The sequence below is a fragment of the Chlamydomonas reinhardtii genome, chromosome 9 (assembly GCF_000002595.2).
Source record: "Chlamydomonas reinhardtii strain CC-503 cw92 mt+ chromosome 9, whole genome shotgun sequence".
NCBI classification, from domain to species: domain Eukaryota; kingdom Viridiplantae; phylum Chlorophyta; class Chlorophyceae; order Chlamydomonadales; family Chlamydomonadaceae; genus Chlamydomonas; species Chlamydomonas reinhardtii.
In genome coordinates, this window is record NC_057012.1 from 6414083 (window position 1) to 6428403 (window position 14321).

General features: G+C 62.2%; 2 protein-coding genes across 2 annotated transcripts; both read right to left on the bottom strand.

Moving 5' to 3' along the window:
• Positions 1 to 30: 30 nt before the first annotated feature.
• On the bottom strand, positions 31 to 1660 carry CHLRE_09g407016v5 (uncharacterized protein). Its single transcript, XM_043066193.1, has 4 exons — positions 1496 to 1660; positions 1197 to 1376; positions 886 to 967; positions 31 to 337 (listed from the first exon to the last, which is right to left on the bottom strand). The coding sequence occupies exons 1-4, from the start codon at positions 1548 to 1550 to the stop codon at positions 247 to 249; spliced, it is 408 nt and encodes a 135-aa protein (XP_042921489.1). The 5' UTR covers positions 1551 to 1660; the 3' UTR covers positions 31 to 246.
• Positions 1661 to 3168: 1508 nt separating this feature from the next.
• CHLRE_09g407050v5 (uncharacterized protein) lies at positions 3169 to 13006 on the bottom strand. The gene is made up of 18 exons (XM_043066194.1): positions 12565 to 13006; positions 12337 to 12396; positions 10778 to 11064; positions 10395 to 10467; positions 9816 to 9919; positions 8970 to 9081; positions 8438 to 8613; positions 7762 to 7941; positions 7405 to 7507; positions 7136 to 7197; positions 6792 to 6844; positions 6200 to 6299; positions 5751 to 5897; positions 5380 to 5516; positions 4756 to 4809; positions 4401 to 4512; positions 4020 to 4179; positions 3169 to 3683 (listed from the first exon to the last, which is right to left on the bottom strand). The coding sequence occupies exons 1-18, from the start codon at positions 12617 to 12619 to the stop codon at positions 3538 to 3540; spliced, it is 2121 nt and encodes a 706-aa protein (XP_042921490.1). The 5' UTR covers positions 12620 to 13006; the 3' UTR covers positions 3169 to 3537.
• Between the last annotated feature and the right edge of the window lie 1315 nt (positions 13007 to 14321).

The following is a 14321-nucleotide window of genomic DNA, read 5'->3' on the forward strand; positions in this document are numbered from 1 at the left end:
CCCGCGTCCCCCCTTGCCCCCGTTTTCGTTGGTTTTAGTTTAGTTTGGGCTGGTATGTACAACGCCCCCCCAAACGACAATGACAACGACTCGCGTTTGCAGCTGCAGTTCTCCTTGCCGCGCGACTGTTTCCTTACGAGATTGGTTCAACGTTAACCCCCGTTAACCCCCCCCCGAACCCCCCCTCCCCAGCCCACAACAAGTCATGAAGGTCCCCCCCCGCCCACTTACGGGATTGGTTCAACGTTAACCCCCCGCCCACACCTGCGCCTCGGCCTCGTTGAACTTGTCCCGGATGTTCTGGGGCTCAGCCACACCGCTGTTCTCCAGAACAATCCTGTGTAGGAGTGGGCCGGGGCGAGGTTGACGAGCGGGCGGTGGTGGGCGGTGGTGGGCGGCGGTGAAGCATATGCATCGGCGCAAGAGCTAGGGCAGAGACACTGGCAGCGAGACGGGTGGGAGACTAACCCCTGCTTCCCCCCAGGGGCGAAAATGCACACGAGTGCCAGTGAAGGAAGAAAGAAAGAGGCCCGGTCGGCGTGGCACCTCCGCCCTCATATCCTCGCCCCCGCCCCGTCCTACTCGCCCACACGACCCGCCTTGGCACCCACGCACCCGCCACCCCCCTCATGCCGTGCCACACCCCTTCCAGACACTGGCGCCCCAGGGGACACTGACATGTGTTCCACGGGCCTGCCTTCCTGGCGCCCCGTTTCGCCAATCTAAGACCTTTGAGACACACACACATACACACACACACTTCCGGGCGGGCTTTCGTTTTCCACACACACTTCCGTATTAAAGCAAACAACACGCCTACCAGAAGAACAAGCAATCCCCGTTCCCCCCAAAACCCTCCAGGCCTCCCAAGCACACCCCGCCCACCTGGCGTAGGGCTCCCCGCGCTTGTCCGCCAGCGCCAGCACCTGCTCGAACGAGCCAAACAGCTCGTCCTGGATGTTGCAGCCTGCGCCAAGGAATGCAGCCAGCGTGGGGCCAGCGTGATGACACGAGCGCGGCGTGGCACGGTCTTCCCCTTCCCCTCCGCCCCCCCCCCCCAGCCCCCCGCCTCCAGCCCCGGCCCTGTCTCGACTGCACCCATCCTGACGCCATGCTCAGTGCCACGAAGTCTGGCCCATAGTTGGCCAAGTGCAAGACATCACGCGACCCTAGGAAGCTTCCCGCCCGACACGCACATGCGCAGCCGTTCGCCAGCTCGATCGTATCCGTCAGGTCCGCGGTGGTGGCGGAGCTGCCACGGTTCTTATCGTTACGCACTAGCTTGGCGTCGATATTGATCGCCGCCACGTCATTGACGATGCAGGCGATCTTCTCCTTGCTGTTCTCCAGCACATAGCGAAGAAGCGTGGTCTTGCCTGTTTTACATTTCACAATTGCGTAGACATATACAATTGAACTTGAATAGGAGCGCATCCGGCCCCAGCGCACGATGCTGCGCGGGAACCCTCCCACCGATTCCACAGCGCGAGCTCACCAGCGCCTAAGAAGCCGCTGAGCATTGTCACCGGCACCTTCTTTGGTGTCGCCATGTTGCGTTCGTGCCGCTGACGGCCGCTCTAGAAAGCTCGCGTGAAGATACAGCAGAATGTGCCGCGTGTGCAAGCGGACTGGATATATTGGCGTCGGGGCTACGGAGTATTGACAGATACAAATTACCTGTGCAGCTCAGGGTTGCAAACAATTTTGCGTGTTGGACCTGGCGCCCATGCAGCGTGTCCGTCAGGACCTGTCAACGGCTGGTGGTTTGTACTCCACCAGCCCCGCGCCCTTTTCTGGCGCCGCCCAAGCCCCTTAAGACGCACAGCGTGCCCAGCAGCTCGCAACCTGACTAGAATTGAACCCTGCTGTTGCAGGAGCCTCCGCTGGCAGGGACATGCCATCTCTACGCCATCTCTGCAAGCATCTCGGGTGCCATGACTGCGAGTCCAAGGGTCCATCACGACGGTCCACCCCCTCGGCCCCTGCACCTCCCTATCATCACGCAGCCCCCTGGCGGCCCAGTAAGATTTGGCGCCATGCCTTGCAGTCGGCAATGGCATGTTGGGATCCCGGCCCAGGTCACAGCTGTCGCCCCACGTTGCACTTCCATCACAAACTTATGAAGGCCAAGCTGGCCAGGCCCGCAGGCCGCGTCCATACGACCACAAGAACCATCCTGCATTGTGCAGCCATCTGTAACGAGCATGCAACCATTCAGGCGCCGCTCGGCGCCCGTACACTCGCATCGCTGCATCATTGCTGCAGTAGCACAAGGCAAGGGCGCACACGTACGTGTCGCCCGCATCCGCACCGCCCAAACCTGCCCTAACATGTATGTATATCAGCGTGTGCGATGGGACAGGGTTGATAAGGCAGGTTGGTGATTTCCCGTAAGGTGCAGCTGACGTCAGCTGATTCCCAGACCCCAGCACATGGCAAACAAGTTGCGACGGCAGTGCACAGGGGTGGCAGTGCGTGAGCGCGCGGCTGGTCGAATGCCGGAGTTACTGCACCGACAAGCTGCTGGCTGGCTGAAAGTTTGCTGACACGCATTCCTTACGCTCCGGGCAGGGGGGGGCTAGGAACAAAGTGCCAGACCCCATGCCCCGGTATCCCCCGGGCCCCCCCTTGAGGGGGACGACCGACCTCCCCCGGACAAAATCTTGTTGTTTAAGGGACTTAACCCCTCCATCTCATACCAAAGTGGTGCTAATTGACCCCTTGATGAGAGCTATCACGCGGTGCATCGGCGGTCCTGTTGTGAGACTTCGGTCACAGGCGGGATCCTATCCATGGAATTCCCTTCGACCCAGCCCACCCCGCGCTCAACTCTTTGCCGCGTGACAATGGACAGTGTGCATTGGTAGCCTTGTTGAACATGAATGCATGCGCACCACCGCTTGCGAGCCCAGCAGCCGTATCAGTGCGCATGTGTCGATCGAATGTGGGGACGTGTGCCGACATGCCCGGACGCAACTTAGCCCTGCCACGCTTTGTTTGTGGTTATTACCGCATATCGTGCACAAATGAGCCTCGTAGTGCTGCGTTTTTGCGTCACATCCTCCGCCGTAGCCTCCGCGGCGGGGCAGGTGGCGCCGCCCCGCGAGGGTCCCAGTGTCAACCGTGTGAGCCCACCGTGTGCACTTGGGAATAGGGTTAGCCCCATTCACCCTTCTGAGTTTACACGCAGCTCACACGCAGCTTCCCACACGGTGCGCTCGTCACAACTATGCACTCCCAGTCGTGTGCCGCGCCAACCGCCAGCCCCCGCGGAGCTCCGCCGTACTCCACTGCAGCTTCATTCATTGCCACACGCGCCCCCGCACAACTACCAACTAACAATCGCGCTGCGCGCCAACCGCCACGCCAGGTGCCGCCGCCCCTGTTCGGTGGCAGTTGCGCGGAAGCCCGGTTGTGATCCCCGTGTGTCAGTCAAAGTGTTGCTTGGTAGTTGCGAGGACTATTGCCAAGCGCGCCCCACGCCGCACGTGCCAAGTATGTACACGCATCCCCACTGCTGCTCATCTATATATATTGTTAAGCCAGGCGGCGGCCCTTGCTGCTGCCGCTCGGCTTCTTGACAGCAGGCGGCGGCGGCTTTTTCCGGGGCGGGGGCGGCGGCGACACCTCGGGCGGGTTGCAGTCGGGGTCTTCGTCGTCCGCAAGGCCGTCACAGTCGTTGTCTGTGCGTTTGTTGGGGTTTGTTGGGGTTTGATGTCAAAAGGCATACACAGACTCAGCGCGCGTACATGTCTAGGGTATGTGAAGGAGTGTGTCAGAGCGCGCATCATGGCTGCTGCCATGACTGGCCGCCCGCCGCCGCCGCCGGGCAGCAAAGTAATCGCAGTGGCACGCACACACGCCTTGATTACCCTGCGGTGACACCCGCGCCTGGGCGTAGCACCCCTGCCCGCCAGCCCCTGCCCGCCAGCCCCCACCCCCCGATCGCCGCTCCTGCTCCCGACCGCAAGCTTTTATCTATCTACTACCGCCGCTGACGCCAAATAAACGCATCCCACCAATGGTGTCGTAGCAGGAGTCAGCGCCAGGCTCGCCCTCGGTGTTTGTCTTGAAGCGGCACAGCCCCACGTATGCCACCGTGTCGTTCTTGGAGTAGACCCGGATGCGCAGGTTGCCGAGCTCCTCAAAGGAGGTGGAGACGTAGGTCCAGTTTGTGCCCTGCCGGGTGGGTGGTGGGTGGGGGAGGAGTGGGCGGATGGAGGAGGAGGAGGTTGGGAGTGGGGCGGGGGTGGGATGCGGAGAAGGCAGGGAGTGGGCGAGCGTACACCAAGGACATACAACACACACGCATGTTCCCACGTGCAAGTACGGCGGAGCACAACAGCACACACATACAGCAGTATGCTGCTGCTGCTGCGGTGCTGCAGCGGAGCGCGCACCTGAGCAGCCCAGGTGGCGGAAGGGACTCGGGGCCCGGGCGGCAGCGGGGCCTGCACCGCCTTGTCGCTGGTGAGGGGCGGCAGCGGCACGTCCAGCATGGCCTTCATGAGGCTGAGGCGGGGGACAGGTGCGGGCGGGGGAGGGGAGGGGAGTAGTTGAATTCAGTCCCAAACAAAGCAGACCGGGGGGACAGCGAGGGGTGGCACGGAGGAGCGGGGAGATGGGGAAAGTCGGGGTTTGACATGCCGCGTCGTACAGCTCAAATTCTGTACATGACGGGGAACATTTTTTTGTGGAGTGATACCGTCATACGGGCATGCCAACAACTAACACCCGGCCGGTCTGTCGCCGTACCTGTAGTCCACTGTGGCGGTCTCGCCCGTGGCCGTGTCGTTGAACTCGTGCACCCTGGGCAGTGAGGGGTGGGGGAAGCCGTAGGGAGGGGCGGGGCGCGGGAAGCAGTGAGGGGTGGGGCATGCAGTCGGGAGGGGTGGGGGCAGCAGTGCGGGGCGGGGTACGCAGCAGGGGGGTGGGTGGGAGATAGTGAGTGGGCGGGCAGAAGCAAGGAGTGCCTGGTGCAGGGTGAACCCGGGGAGGGACTGGCGCCTGGCAGCCCCCACCCCCGGCAAGGGGTCGAGGGGGTTCCGCCGGCACACGCAGGAGTGCAGGACACCTCGTTCCGGCTCAAGCTGCCAACTTATCCCGACCCCACCCGTTCCCACCTAGCATGCCTGCCTCCCACGGCCCAGGCGGCTGTCCCGAGCAAAGCTGCCCACCCCGCCCCACACACGCCCACATTCATCCCGACACACGGCCACACACGCACACACGCACGCGCGCACACGGCCACACGCATGCCGACACACAGCAATCCATCCACACGGCCACACACACCCAGACGCATGCCGGCACACGCCCATACACAGCAATCCACACGGCCACACACGCCCACACCCAAGCCGACACACACGCACGCACCAGACGCGCTTGTTCCACTGGCCTCCGTCGCGTGTGGCGATGCCCGAGTCGAAGCCGGGGGCGGGCTGAGCCACGCGGTAGCTCACAAACAGGGCGCGCTCCTGGCCCGCAGCCGCGGCCTCCTCGGAGATACCGGTCTGATGGATGTGTGTGGAACAGGGTGGACGGAGGGAGATGGTGGTTGGGGAAGAGACGTAGAGCGCCAGGTTCAGGGGGGTTCCATTCATGATTAGGTAAGGAAGTGGTAGACGGTAGACCATCTTGGGGACACATCAGGGGGGTATGTGCGCGTGCCCATCCCATCGCTTCCACCTCCCATACGTCGCCCCGCACTCTCCGCACGCTCCCGTCGGCCCCCCCCCCCCCCGCACCTGCTCTAGGATGATCCGCAGAAGGTTCTTGTCGCTGACGGCTGCGGCGGGGACGTAGTAGTCGTTCCAGCCGTCCGCCAGGTCGGCCATGGCCACACCCTTGGCGCCCATGTCGTCGATGGGGGCGGACCAGCCCGCCTTGAAGGACTGAGGGGAGAGGGAGGGGGAGGGAGAGGGAGGGAGGGAGGGGGAGAAAGGGAGGGAGGAAGGGAGGTAGGGGGGAGGGAGGAAGGGAGGCAGCAAGGGGCACGCATTTAGCAAAGCGCGGGGGAGTTAAGCGCATGGGGTAGCGAAGCGCACGGGGAAGGGTGCAGGAAGTTGGTCGTTTCTGAGGAGGAGGTGGGCTGCAGGGGAGGGGGCGGGCGGGTAGCCGTTTATGTGAAGGACGGAGCGCGCGGCGGCTGCATCGCTCTCTCTCTGCGAAGCGGCTGCACGCTGCGCGCACTCACGTTGGGCGCCGAGTAGCAGGTCATGGGCCCCGCACTGCCCATGGGGTCCACGGGGTCGGCGTACTCGTCCGTGATGAGGCGGGGGCCGTACTTGAACTGGCTGCGGGGCGGTGGGGCACAGGCAGGTGTGTGTGTGTGTGTTAAAAAACGAAACGAAAGCCCGCCCAGACGACGCCGGTGTGTGTGTGTGTGTGTGTGTGTGTGTGTGTGTGTGCGTGTGCGTGTGTGTGTGTGTGTGCGTGTGTGTGTGTGTGTGTACGGATGGCGTTTGGATCTAGCGGGAGCGTGGCGTGGGACTTGGGCCGTCGTGGCCCGACCGCCAGCGCTTCCCATTTACCCTCCTGACGACCTGGTCCCCTCCTGCTGGCCCCCTTCCTGCTAACTCCGCCCAGGCTCCCCCGCTTCCCCAGCGCGAGCATGACTGCCAGGCATATGCCACCGCGCAACGTTCACAGCCACAAACCACTAAAAACCGCGACAGCCGCAAAACCACTAAAAAAACCGCGAGACACACACACACACACACACACACACACACACACACACGCACACACACACGCACACACGCCCGATCACCGTTGTCACCGCTCACCCCGCGGAGTGGGTGACGCCCTGGTTGTGACCCATCTCGTGGAAGATGGTGCTCTGCATGTGGGAGGAGGTGCGGGGGGGAGAAGGGAAAGGGGGGAGCAGGGGCAGGGCCAGCGGGAAGGTGTGACAAGTCGTGTGGTGACAAGTTACAGCAGTAGGGGATGTGCCAGGGGATGTCGGTGATCGGCGAAAGGTGCTAAAGGTCTGGGTAAGCGGTTGCAAGCTTCTTCTAGCGATGTGTTATGTTTAATCCCAACGCCCAGCGGGGTCTGCAGCCAACCGGCGGCTAGCCCCCGGCCCCCGCCCCTCCTCCCCCCCCCTCCTGCCGCCCGCCGCCGCCCGCACCGCGTCCAGCTTGGTCTCTCCCTTGTTGGGGAAGAGCCAGGTGCGACAGGGGGAGCCGTCGCCTGCATGCGGCAGCAGCAGCAGCAGCACACCCACCGCGTGTGTATTGGTTGTTGGGTAGCGTACTCCCGACATCCTCTTCCCCGTCCCGTCATTCCCCACCCCAACCCACCCCACCACACGACCCACCCCCTCCAGTCTACATTCTCTCCAACCCAACCACATTCCCCACCCCCTTCACTCCCCTCCCCCCACCCCACCCCACTCACCGGGGCAGCCCACGGCGCCGTACCCGAACACGCTGCCGCAGCTGGGCAGCGGCATCATCATGAAGGTGTCAAAGTAGCCGGAGGCGATCCACTCCGGCCGGTTCTGCGTGTGCGTGCGTGTGTGTGTGGCCGTTTGGCGTGGGTGGGGGAGAGTCAGGACAACCCGTAAAGGTTACAAGCTCGTTGCACACCCATACCCCTAGCTCCTCCCCCGACACCCACACCCACATCCACTACCCCACACCCCCACGCCACGCGCGCCCGCTTCCAACTGCCTCCTCCTCCCGGCAATTTCGAAGGCGGCCACAGTCAGACTCCCATCCACCCAAACTTCGCCCCCCCCCCAAAGGCACGCACCGCCTGCACCCAGCGCATCACGGCGTCGTACATGGCGTCCAGCTCGGGATCGGAGCAGCTGGCGGCGAAGTCGAAGGCGTCGCCGTACTGCGTCGTACCGCTGCAGGCGCCCACGTCGATGGGGCCGATCACCTGGTTGTCGGCGTTGTCGTACACGCGCAGCTTGTCGTATGAGCAGGTCTGTTTTGAGTTTTGGGTGGTTGGGAGGGGGGGAGTTGAAAGGTTGGTGTGGCGGTTGGTGATATGGGGGTTTGGTTTTTTCGGCAGCGGCTGGAGGGGCACGGGGGCGGGGAACGCGGGGGGGGGCGGGGTGGGATGGCGGATGGGGATTTGGAACAGGGAGAGGGGCTAGGGGAAGAAGGGTTGTCACTGCCCGGCGGCGTTAGGCGGGGGGGGGGGCGGGGCCAGGCAGTTTTGCTGCAAGTTGATGCAGACCTACTCGCTGGCCCATAACTCCTTCCCTTCCTACCTTCCTCTTTCACCCCTGGTAACCCTGCAACCCCAATCCCCCTGATTCTGGGTCTTGGCGGTTGCTTTTGGACTGGAATAATAAACTGCGCCCTTCCCCGCCCCCAACATTGACCCAGAGGGCGGGGGACAGGAAGGAGGGGTACGTATGGACATTGCTCGTTGCTTGGGCTCGGGCACATAACCCCCAACAATGCCGCCAACGCACCTTGTGCATGTACTGCAGCGTGGAGGAGGCCAGGCCGTAGGTGGCGTTGGCGGCGGCGGGCACCCACACGCCGCGGATTGTGTCCAGGCTGAGTGAGGGCACCAGACCGCACTGGGGCGCGGTGAGCAGGAAGGTGAGGGAGGAGACGTTGAGCGGCTTGCCAGTGAACATGAGGTCTGGGAGGTGGGGGTGGAGGGGTTGGGGGTTGGGGGGTTGGGGCGGCGTTAGTTCAGGGGGCGGCGTTCAAGGGGCGGCGTTCAGGCGGCAAGTTAGATGGGGCCTCTATCTCTTATCCTCGTAAACGGTCGACATCTGCCCACCTGCCATGTATGTACAGTGCGCACACACGCACGCGCCCCTCTCTTGTCCGTTTCGTTGTTCCACACACAAGGAAGTACAAACGCGCCCCTCTAGCTCGCACCCCGCCGCGCTCCTTACTTCCTCTTTCCCGCTCCCACTGCTCCCTGCTCCCTGCTCCCTGCTCATCACTGATGCTCATCACTGCTCATCACTGATGCTCGTCACTGCTCACCCTTGGCTCCCCCGCTGGACTTCACCTCGGCCCTGCCCGCCGCCACGGCACTGGGCACCCTGGCGCCTCGCCCACCCTTGAGCCGGGCCAGCACACCAAGGTCGTGCAGCTCCTGTGCGCGCGCGCGCGTGTGTGTGTGTGTGTGTGTGTGTGTGTGTGTGTGTTTGTGTGTGTGTGTGTGTGTGTGTGTGCGTGTGCGTGCGTGTGTGCGTGTGTGTGTGCGTGTGTGTGTGTATGTGTGTGTGAGGGGCAATGTGCCGAAAATAAAGGTCTCAATAGTCAAGGAATAGTACGGTATGAGGAGGTGTGAGGGGGGGGGGCGCGGGGAGGTAGGAGGCGAGCGAGTCAGCAGGTGGAGGTGGGGGTGAGGGCGGGTGCGGGCGTGAGGGAGGATGATGGCGTGAGGGTTGGGGCGTGTGGGAAGACAACACACAGCCATTGGCCGCTGTCCTGCTGCGCTGCGCGAGAAGCCCCATCCCGCCGTCCTTTATTTGCCAGCGGCCCCGTCCGCAGCGTACTAGCCCGTCGGCCTGACCTACCTGCTGCACATACGCAGGCGTACGGTAGCACAAAAACACACAAAAACGCACGAGCACGCGTGCACACACACCTGCGTGCGATGTTTCCCTTTCTATGACACACACACACACACACATACATACACACACACACACACGCACACGCACACACACACACACACACGCACGGCGGGCTTTCGTTTCGTTTTTTAACACACACGCACACGCACACGCACATGCACATGCACATGCACACGCACACGCACACGCACACGCATGCACACGCACACGCACACACATACACACACACACACGCACGCACACGCACCTGCAGGCTGCGGCGGGTGTTGTTGACTTGCAGAATGGCGCGGCGCAGGGCGTGCTGCGCCTCACTGAGGCGCCGGCGGCCGCTGCCGCCAGAGCCCGAGTCAGCTGCAGGCAGATGATGTATGCACACGGGCGAGGGCGGGAGGGCGGGAGGGTGTGGGGTCAGCTGGCGGTTGGGGGCAACGGCAGGGGCTAGTCTGGTGTGGTTTTGTTCCGGGAAGTTGGGTGTAAAGGGTCTAAGGCGCTCCCAAGACCCAAGAAGCCGCCGTTGGGACCAATCGGTTGACGCTCGGGCCTGTCATCCCTTCCCCCTGCCCCCGGCCCATCCTTCCTTCCACCGCCTGCAACACACACGTATACGCCACACACACACACACACACACACACACACACACACACACACACACACACACACACACACACACACACACACACACACACACACACACACACACACACACACACACACACACACACACACACACACACACACACACAGCCATGGAAACCGTAGTTACACACACACACACACAACCGTACATGGAAACCGTAATTACACACACGCACACGCAACACTCACTCAGGCCCAGCTCCTCGGCCACTGCGGGGTCCAGCTGGAATGTGAGGGGGGCCTCCACGTTGTCACCAGTGCGCTGGGGGTGGAGGTATGTGGGTGGGGGGTTGGCGGGGGGTAGGTGCGTGGGGGGTAGGTGCGTGGGGGGTAGGTGGGGGTAGGTGGGGGGTAGGTGCGTGGGGGGCACATATGCGTCCATGGAGAACGGTACGCCTTAAATCACTAGTACGGTATGAACTGTCGATGTGGGTTAGACGTAAAGGCAATCAAGACTGCGTTCTCTATGCAGAAGACACTGCAGCTGTCCGCCTTACGCTGCCATACACTTCCTGTACGGAACCCCACCGACCTTAATGAGCAAAGGCTGGCATCTACAACCCCCTCCTCACCAGCAGCTGGGCCTGTTCCCCCAGGTCCACTTTGGCGTAGGCGCGGAAGGTGGCGTTCCCGGCGTCCTCCAGCCGGATCTGCTTCTTAGAGGGCGGCAGCACGCCCGGAGGCAGCGGGTCATTGTTGGTGGTGGTGGCGTCCTCAGCAGATAGGCTGGCGAGGCCGCGGAAGGCGCGGTGGGCGGGCGGCGGCGCGCGGCGGCGCGGCGGCGGCGAGGCGCGGCGAGGCGGCGGCGGCGGTGGCGTGCGCTGCGGGCTCTTGTGGGAGGTGAATGCCACGACCTGGCCTGTGGGTTTGGGGTGAGGGTAGGGACGAGGGGGGAACGAGGGGGAGGAAAGGGGGGAGGGTTGGTCAAAAACCGCGTCTGAAGGAGGAATGGTCGGTGGTGCGAGCGAGGCGGTACGTTAAGTGTAGACGGTGGGGGTTGAGAGGGCAGGGGGGGGGTAGAATCTTCCGAAACAGACCCGAAAAGTGGCCGGTCGGTCGGTCGGTCGGGGGTCCCAAGAGGTTTTGCACAGGTTCGTGCCAAGTTTTGTTCCTAGCGCTTCTGTCCTGCAGCACGCGGCGCAATGGGTGCAGCTCAACGATGCGTGCGTAGGTATACCCCAGACTCAGCACACGTGCATAGTTTGGGGCAGTTTGGGGAGCGGCATGTCGGCATTTCGGGAGATGCGTGGGGAACTGGTCAGGGACAGGCCGGTGCCGGCCGGGTTTTGCATGGATGAACGTGTCAGCACATTTCGCATCATCAAGTAACATTGAAGTAAGCCGTTGCATAGCAGGCCAGTCTATCAGGATACTTGTCGGCAGCCGGGCCACATGTCCACATGTCCACATGTCGGTCGGTCAAAGTGTGTTCCCAAGGCGGATCATTTACATAGCGATAGAGCTCACCAAGAGCAGTCAATTGGCACCAACTTGACAAAAAACTAAGGGGTTCTGAGGGGGTTTTGGGGGGTCGTACGGCAGGGGGGGTCGGTCGGTCGGTCGGTCGGGGGGTCCGGGAGGTTTTGTGGCATGGGGTCAAAAAAGTTTGTTCCTACCCCCCCCTGGAGAGGGCGTGCGATTGGGTTCAGTTGTGGCGGGCAAGGCTGGCATTTGTGGGCGGGTGAGGGGTGGGGTGGGACACCCAGGCCCTACGAAGGGACTCAGGGAGGCATTGCTGGTGTGCTGGTGCGTGCGACAGGGGCTGCAAGGGCAGGGGCGGGGGGAGTCGGGAAGGGCCCTGCTGGCACGGCCTGGGAACCTTTTTTACCGCCAAGCAATTCGACGTGTCTCGGAAGGCAACTGACGCGGGCGCCGCAGCAGCGTAAAGGCGCTGCAGGTCCCGCACCGTCCGACGGCGGCACCCCTTCACTGCGGTTAACCCGCTTGAGGCGAGTCATTGCGCTCCTAATAGCCAGGTAGCCGTCAGGCAACGGGCTGGTGTATCCAATTGCCGATTGACCACAATATGTTTTCAGCAAGTCCGCGGCAGCGCGCTGTGCGTTTCCGGTGCCCACCATCCAGACATACGCATTCCCCGACTGCCCGCGCAACTCGCCCTGCCGTGACTTACCCTTGACGATGACCGTCACAGGCACAAGGTTGTTGTCACCCTGTGCGTTGATAACTCTGCCTGTTGGCAAGGTGGGGTAGGACATCGGTGCTCGTCAGGAGTTGGTGCATGAATGGTTCCGGCCTGTCGGCAACCTATGCAAAGCAGTTTACGAAGCTATGGCTGTGTACCGGCCAAGGCGCTCCCACGGAAACAGCAACGCGCGCGCCTAACTCGCTGCTTTCCAACCTTGCAGTGTCATGATGGCTGCGCAAACAGCAATAAAAGAGCCTACTAGCCACATGGCTTTCTGGGGCGTCATATTAACTCAGGTAACGCGTCGTCTTGCACGCGCAGCAGCTGGGTGTCACACCAGCACTCGCTGCAATGCGAGAGTACAATATGCAGCAAATCTATATGTTAGAAGGTACACATGAGCACACTATTGGACCCCGCTGCGGGCAAAGGTACACCGCAGGGATGCGGAGGGCGCGGGCCTTCACCAGTGCACAAACTGAGCGCCTTTACTGGATTCTTTTCTCCCAAAGGAGTATATCTCAATCACATATGTGGTCCCACCTATCGTTTAAACACTTCCAGATCGCGTGCGCGGGGCGTCAGCAGACCGCTGCTGTCGCTCGCTGCTGCGGCATGTCCCGAATGGAGCAAGTCAAGACGCACTGGAGTTTCGGTAATCTAGAGGTCCAGAGTTTTGAAGCACTGCATTGATTCAGGTCGGCCGGCGGGCGAAAGGCGGGCCGGTGGGTGGGGGGCGTGCGGAATTCACCAGCCCAGCGTTGCCCAGCGCGCCTTGGCCGTGGTCAGGTGAGCCAGGGCAAGCCATGCACGGGCGACTGATGCAATGGTATTCGGGGACAAAGGAAGAGGTGCAGGGTCCCTTGCCTGTCCCTGCCACCAGGCAGAGACCCAACACGGGTGCGTTAGGGGCGGCCCTTGCTCTGCCCTGCACTGCCTACACTGCCTAGTCAAATCCCTGGTCATGGGCAAACCAAATTTGGTATGAATGAGCGGTCGTAGCGCAGTGCCCCCAGCGTATCATGGGTGCCTCGGCTGGGCGTACCTTGCTTCTGGGGATGCGGCCCAGCTACTATTTTGCCTTGCCCTGTCAATGTTGCCCCTAAGGGACAAAACAATGAATGAAAGGCAACACGCGAGTGACGGCTGGCTGCCATCTGCTAACCAGTAGCAACTCTGTTGCATCAAGGGCTGGCTAGGTGACGGCACTTACGGAGCATTGGCAAGTATGGGCAGCAGCAGAAGCTGAATCCCTGGGCAGCAGCTCTCTGCCCTGATGTATGTACAGTCTACCAGGGGCCCGGGTTGCACCCTCTTTGGCCCTCCCCACCCCACCCCCTGCTATGCCCCTGCTGTGCGGCCAAGTGTTGCACCAGTCCAGTATGCCAGCGGGCACAAGGCCCGCGGATTCGTGTGGAAACGCGTCGCAGAAGCGAGGAAACGCGATTGCCTGCAGGCTGGTATGAACGAGCGGTCGTAGCGCAGTTGGTTAGCGCGTAGGTCTCATATCTCGATATGACTTGGGGGATCCCTAAGGTCGAGAGTTCGATTCTCTCCGACCGCAGCGCACTTATAGCTCAGTTGGTTAGAGCACCCGTTTAGTAAGTCCGAGGCATATGTCTCGGGGCGAAACAGCGGGAGGTCTCCAGTTCGACTCTGGATAAGTGCAGTACGCTGATGACTCTCCATAGCTCAGCTGGAAGAGCGAAGGACTGTAATCGTGTGAAGACATCCTTAGGTCGCCCGTTCGATCCGGGCTGGGGAGACACAGTGTGTTTTTGAGCCGGTCAGTGTCCCCGGTAGCTCCAACGGGCGGCCGTCCAAGGACAGCAAATCAATGCGCCGGTAGCTCCAACGGGCGGCCGTCCAAGGACAGCAAATCAATGCGACTGACGGCAGCCGTGGCAATGACAGCAAACCCCTACCGCTACGCAGTACCCCGGCTTGCCCCTCCCCTCTGTCCCATTGCG

Excerpts from the sequence above, each read along its gene's own strand:
- CHLRE_09g407050v5 (XM_043066194.1), bottom strand. The coding sequence starts at position 12,619 with ATGTGGCTAGTAGGCTCTTTTATTGCTGTTTGCGCAGCCATCATGACA. Across the intron at positions 6,300-6,791 it reads GGCGTCACCCACTCCGCGGG|CCAGTTCAAGTACGGCCCCC; the intron begins GTGAGCGGTGAC and ends ACCGCCCCGCAG. Across the intron at positions 4,810-5,379 it reads CAGTGGAACAAGCGCGTCTG|GGTGCACGAGTTCAACGACA; the intron begins GTGCGTGCGTGT and ends CTCACTGCCCAG.
- CHLRE_09g407016v5 (XM_043066193.1), bottom strand. The coding sequence starts at position 1,550 with ATGGCGACACCAAAGAAGGTGCCGGTGACAATGCTCAGCGGCTTCTTA. Across the intron at positions 968-1,196 it reads GCTGGCGAACGGCTGCGCAT|GCTGCAACATCCAGGACGAG; the intron begins GTGCGTGTCGGG and ends TCCTTGGCGCAG. Across the intron at positions 338-885 it reads CGCGGGGAGCCCTACGCCAG|GATTGTTCTGGAGAACAGCG; the intron begins GTGGGCGGGGTG and ends ACTCCTACACAG.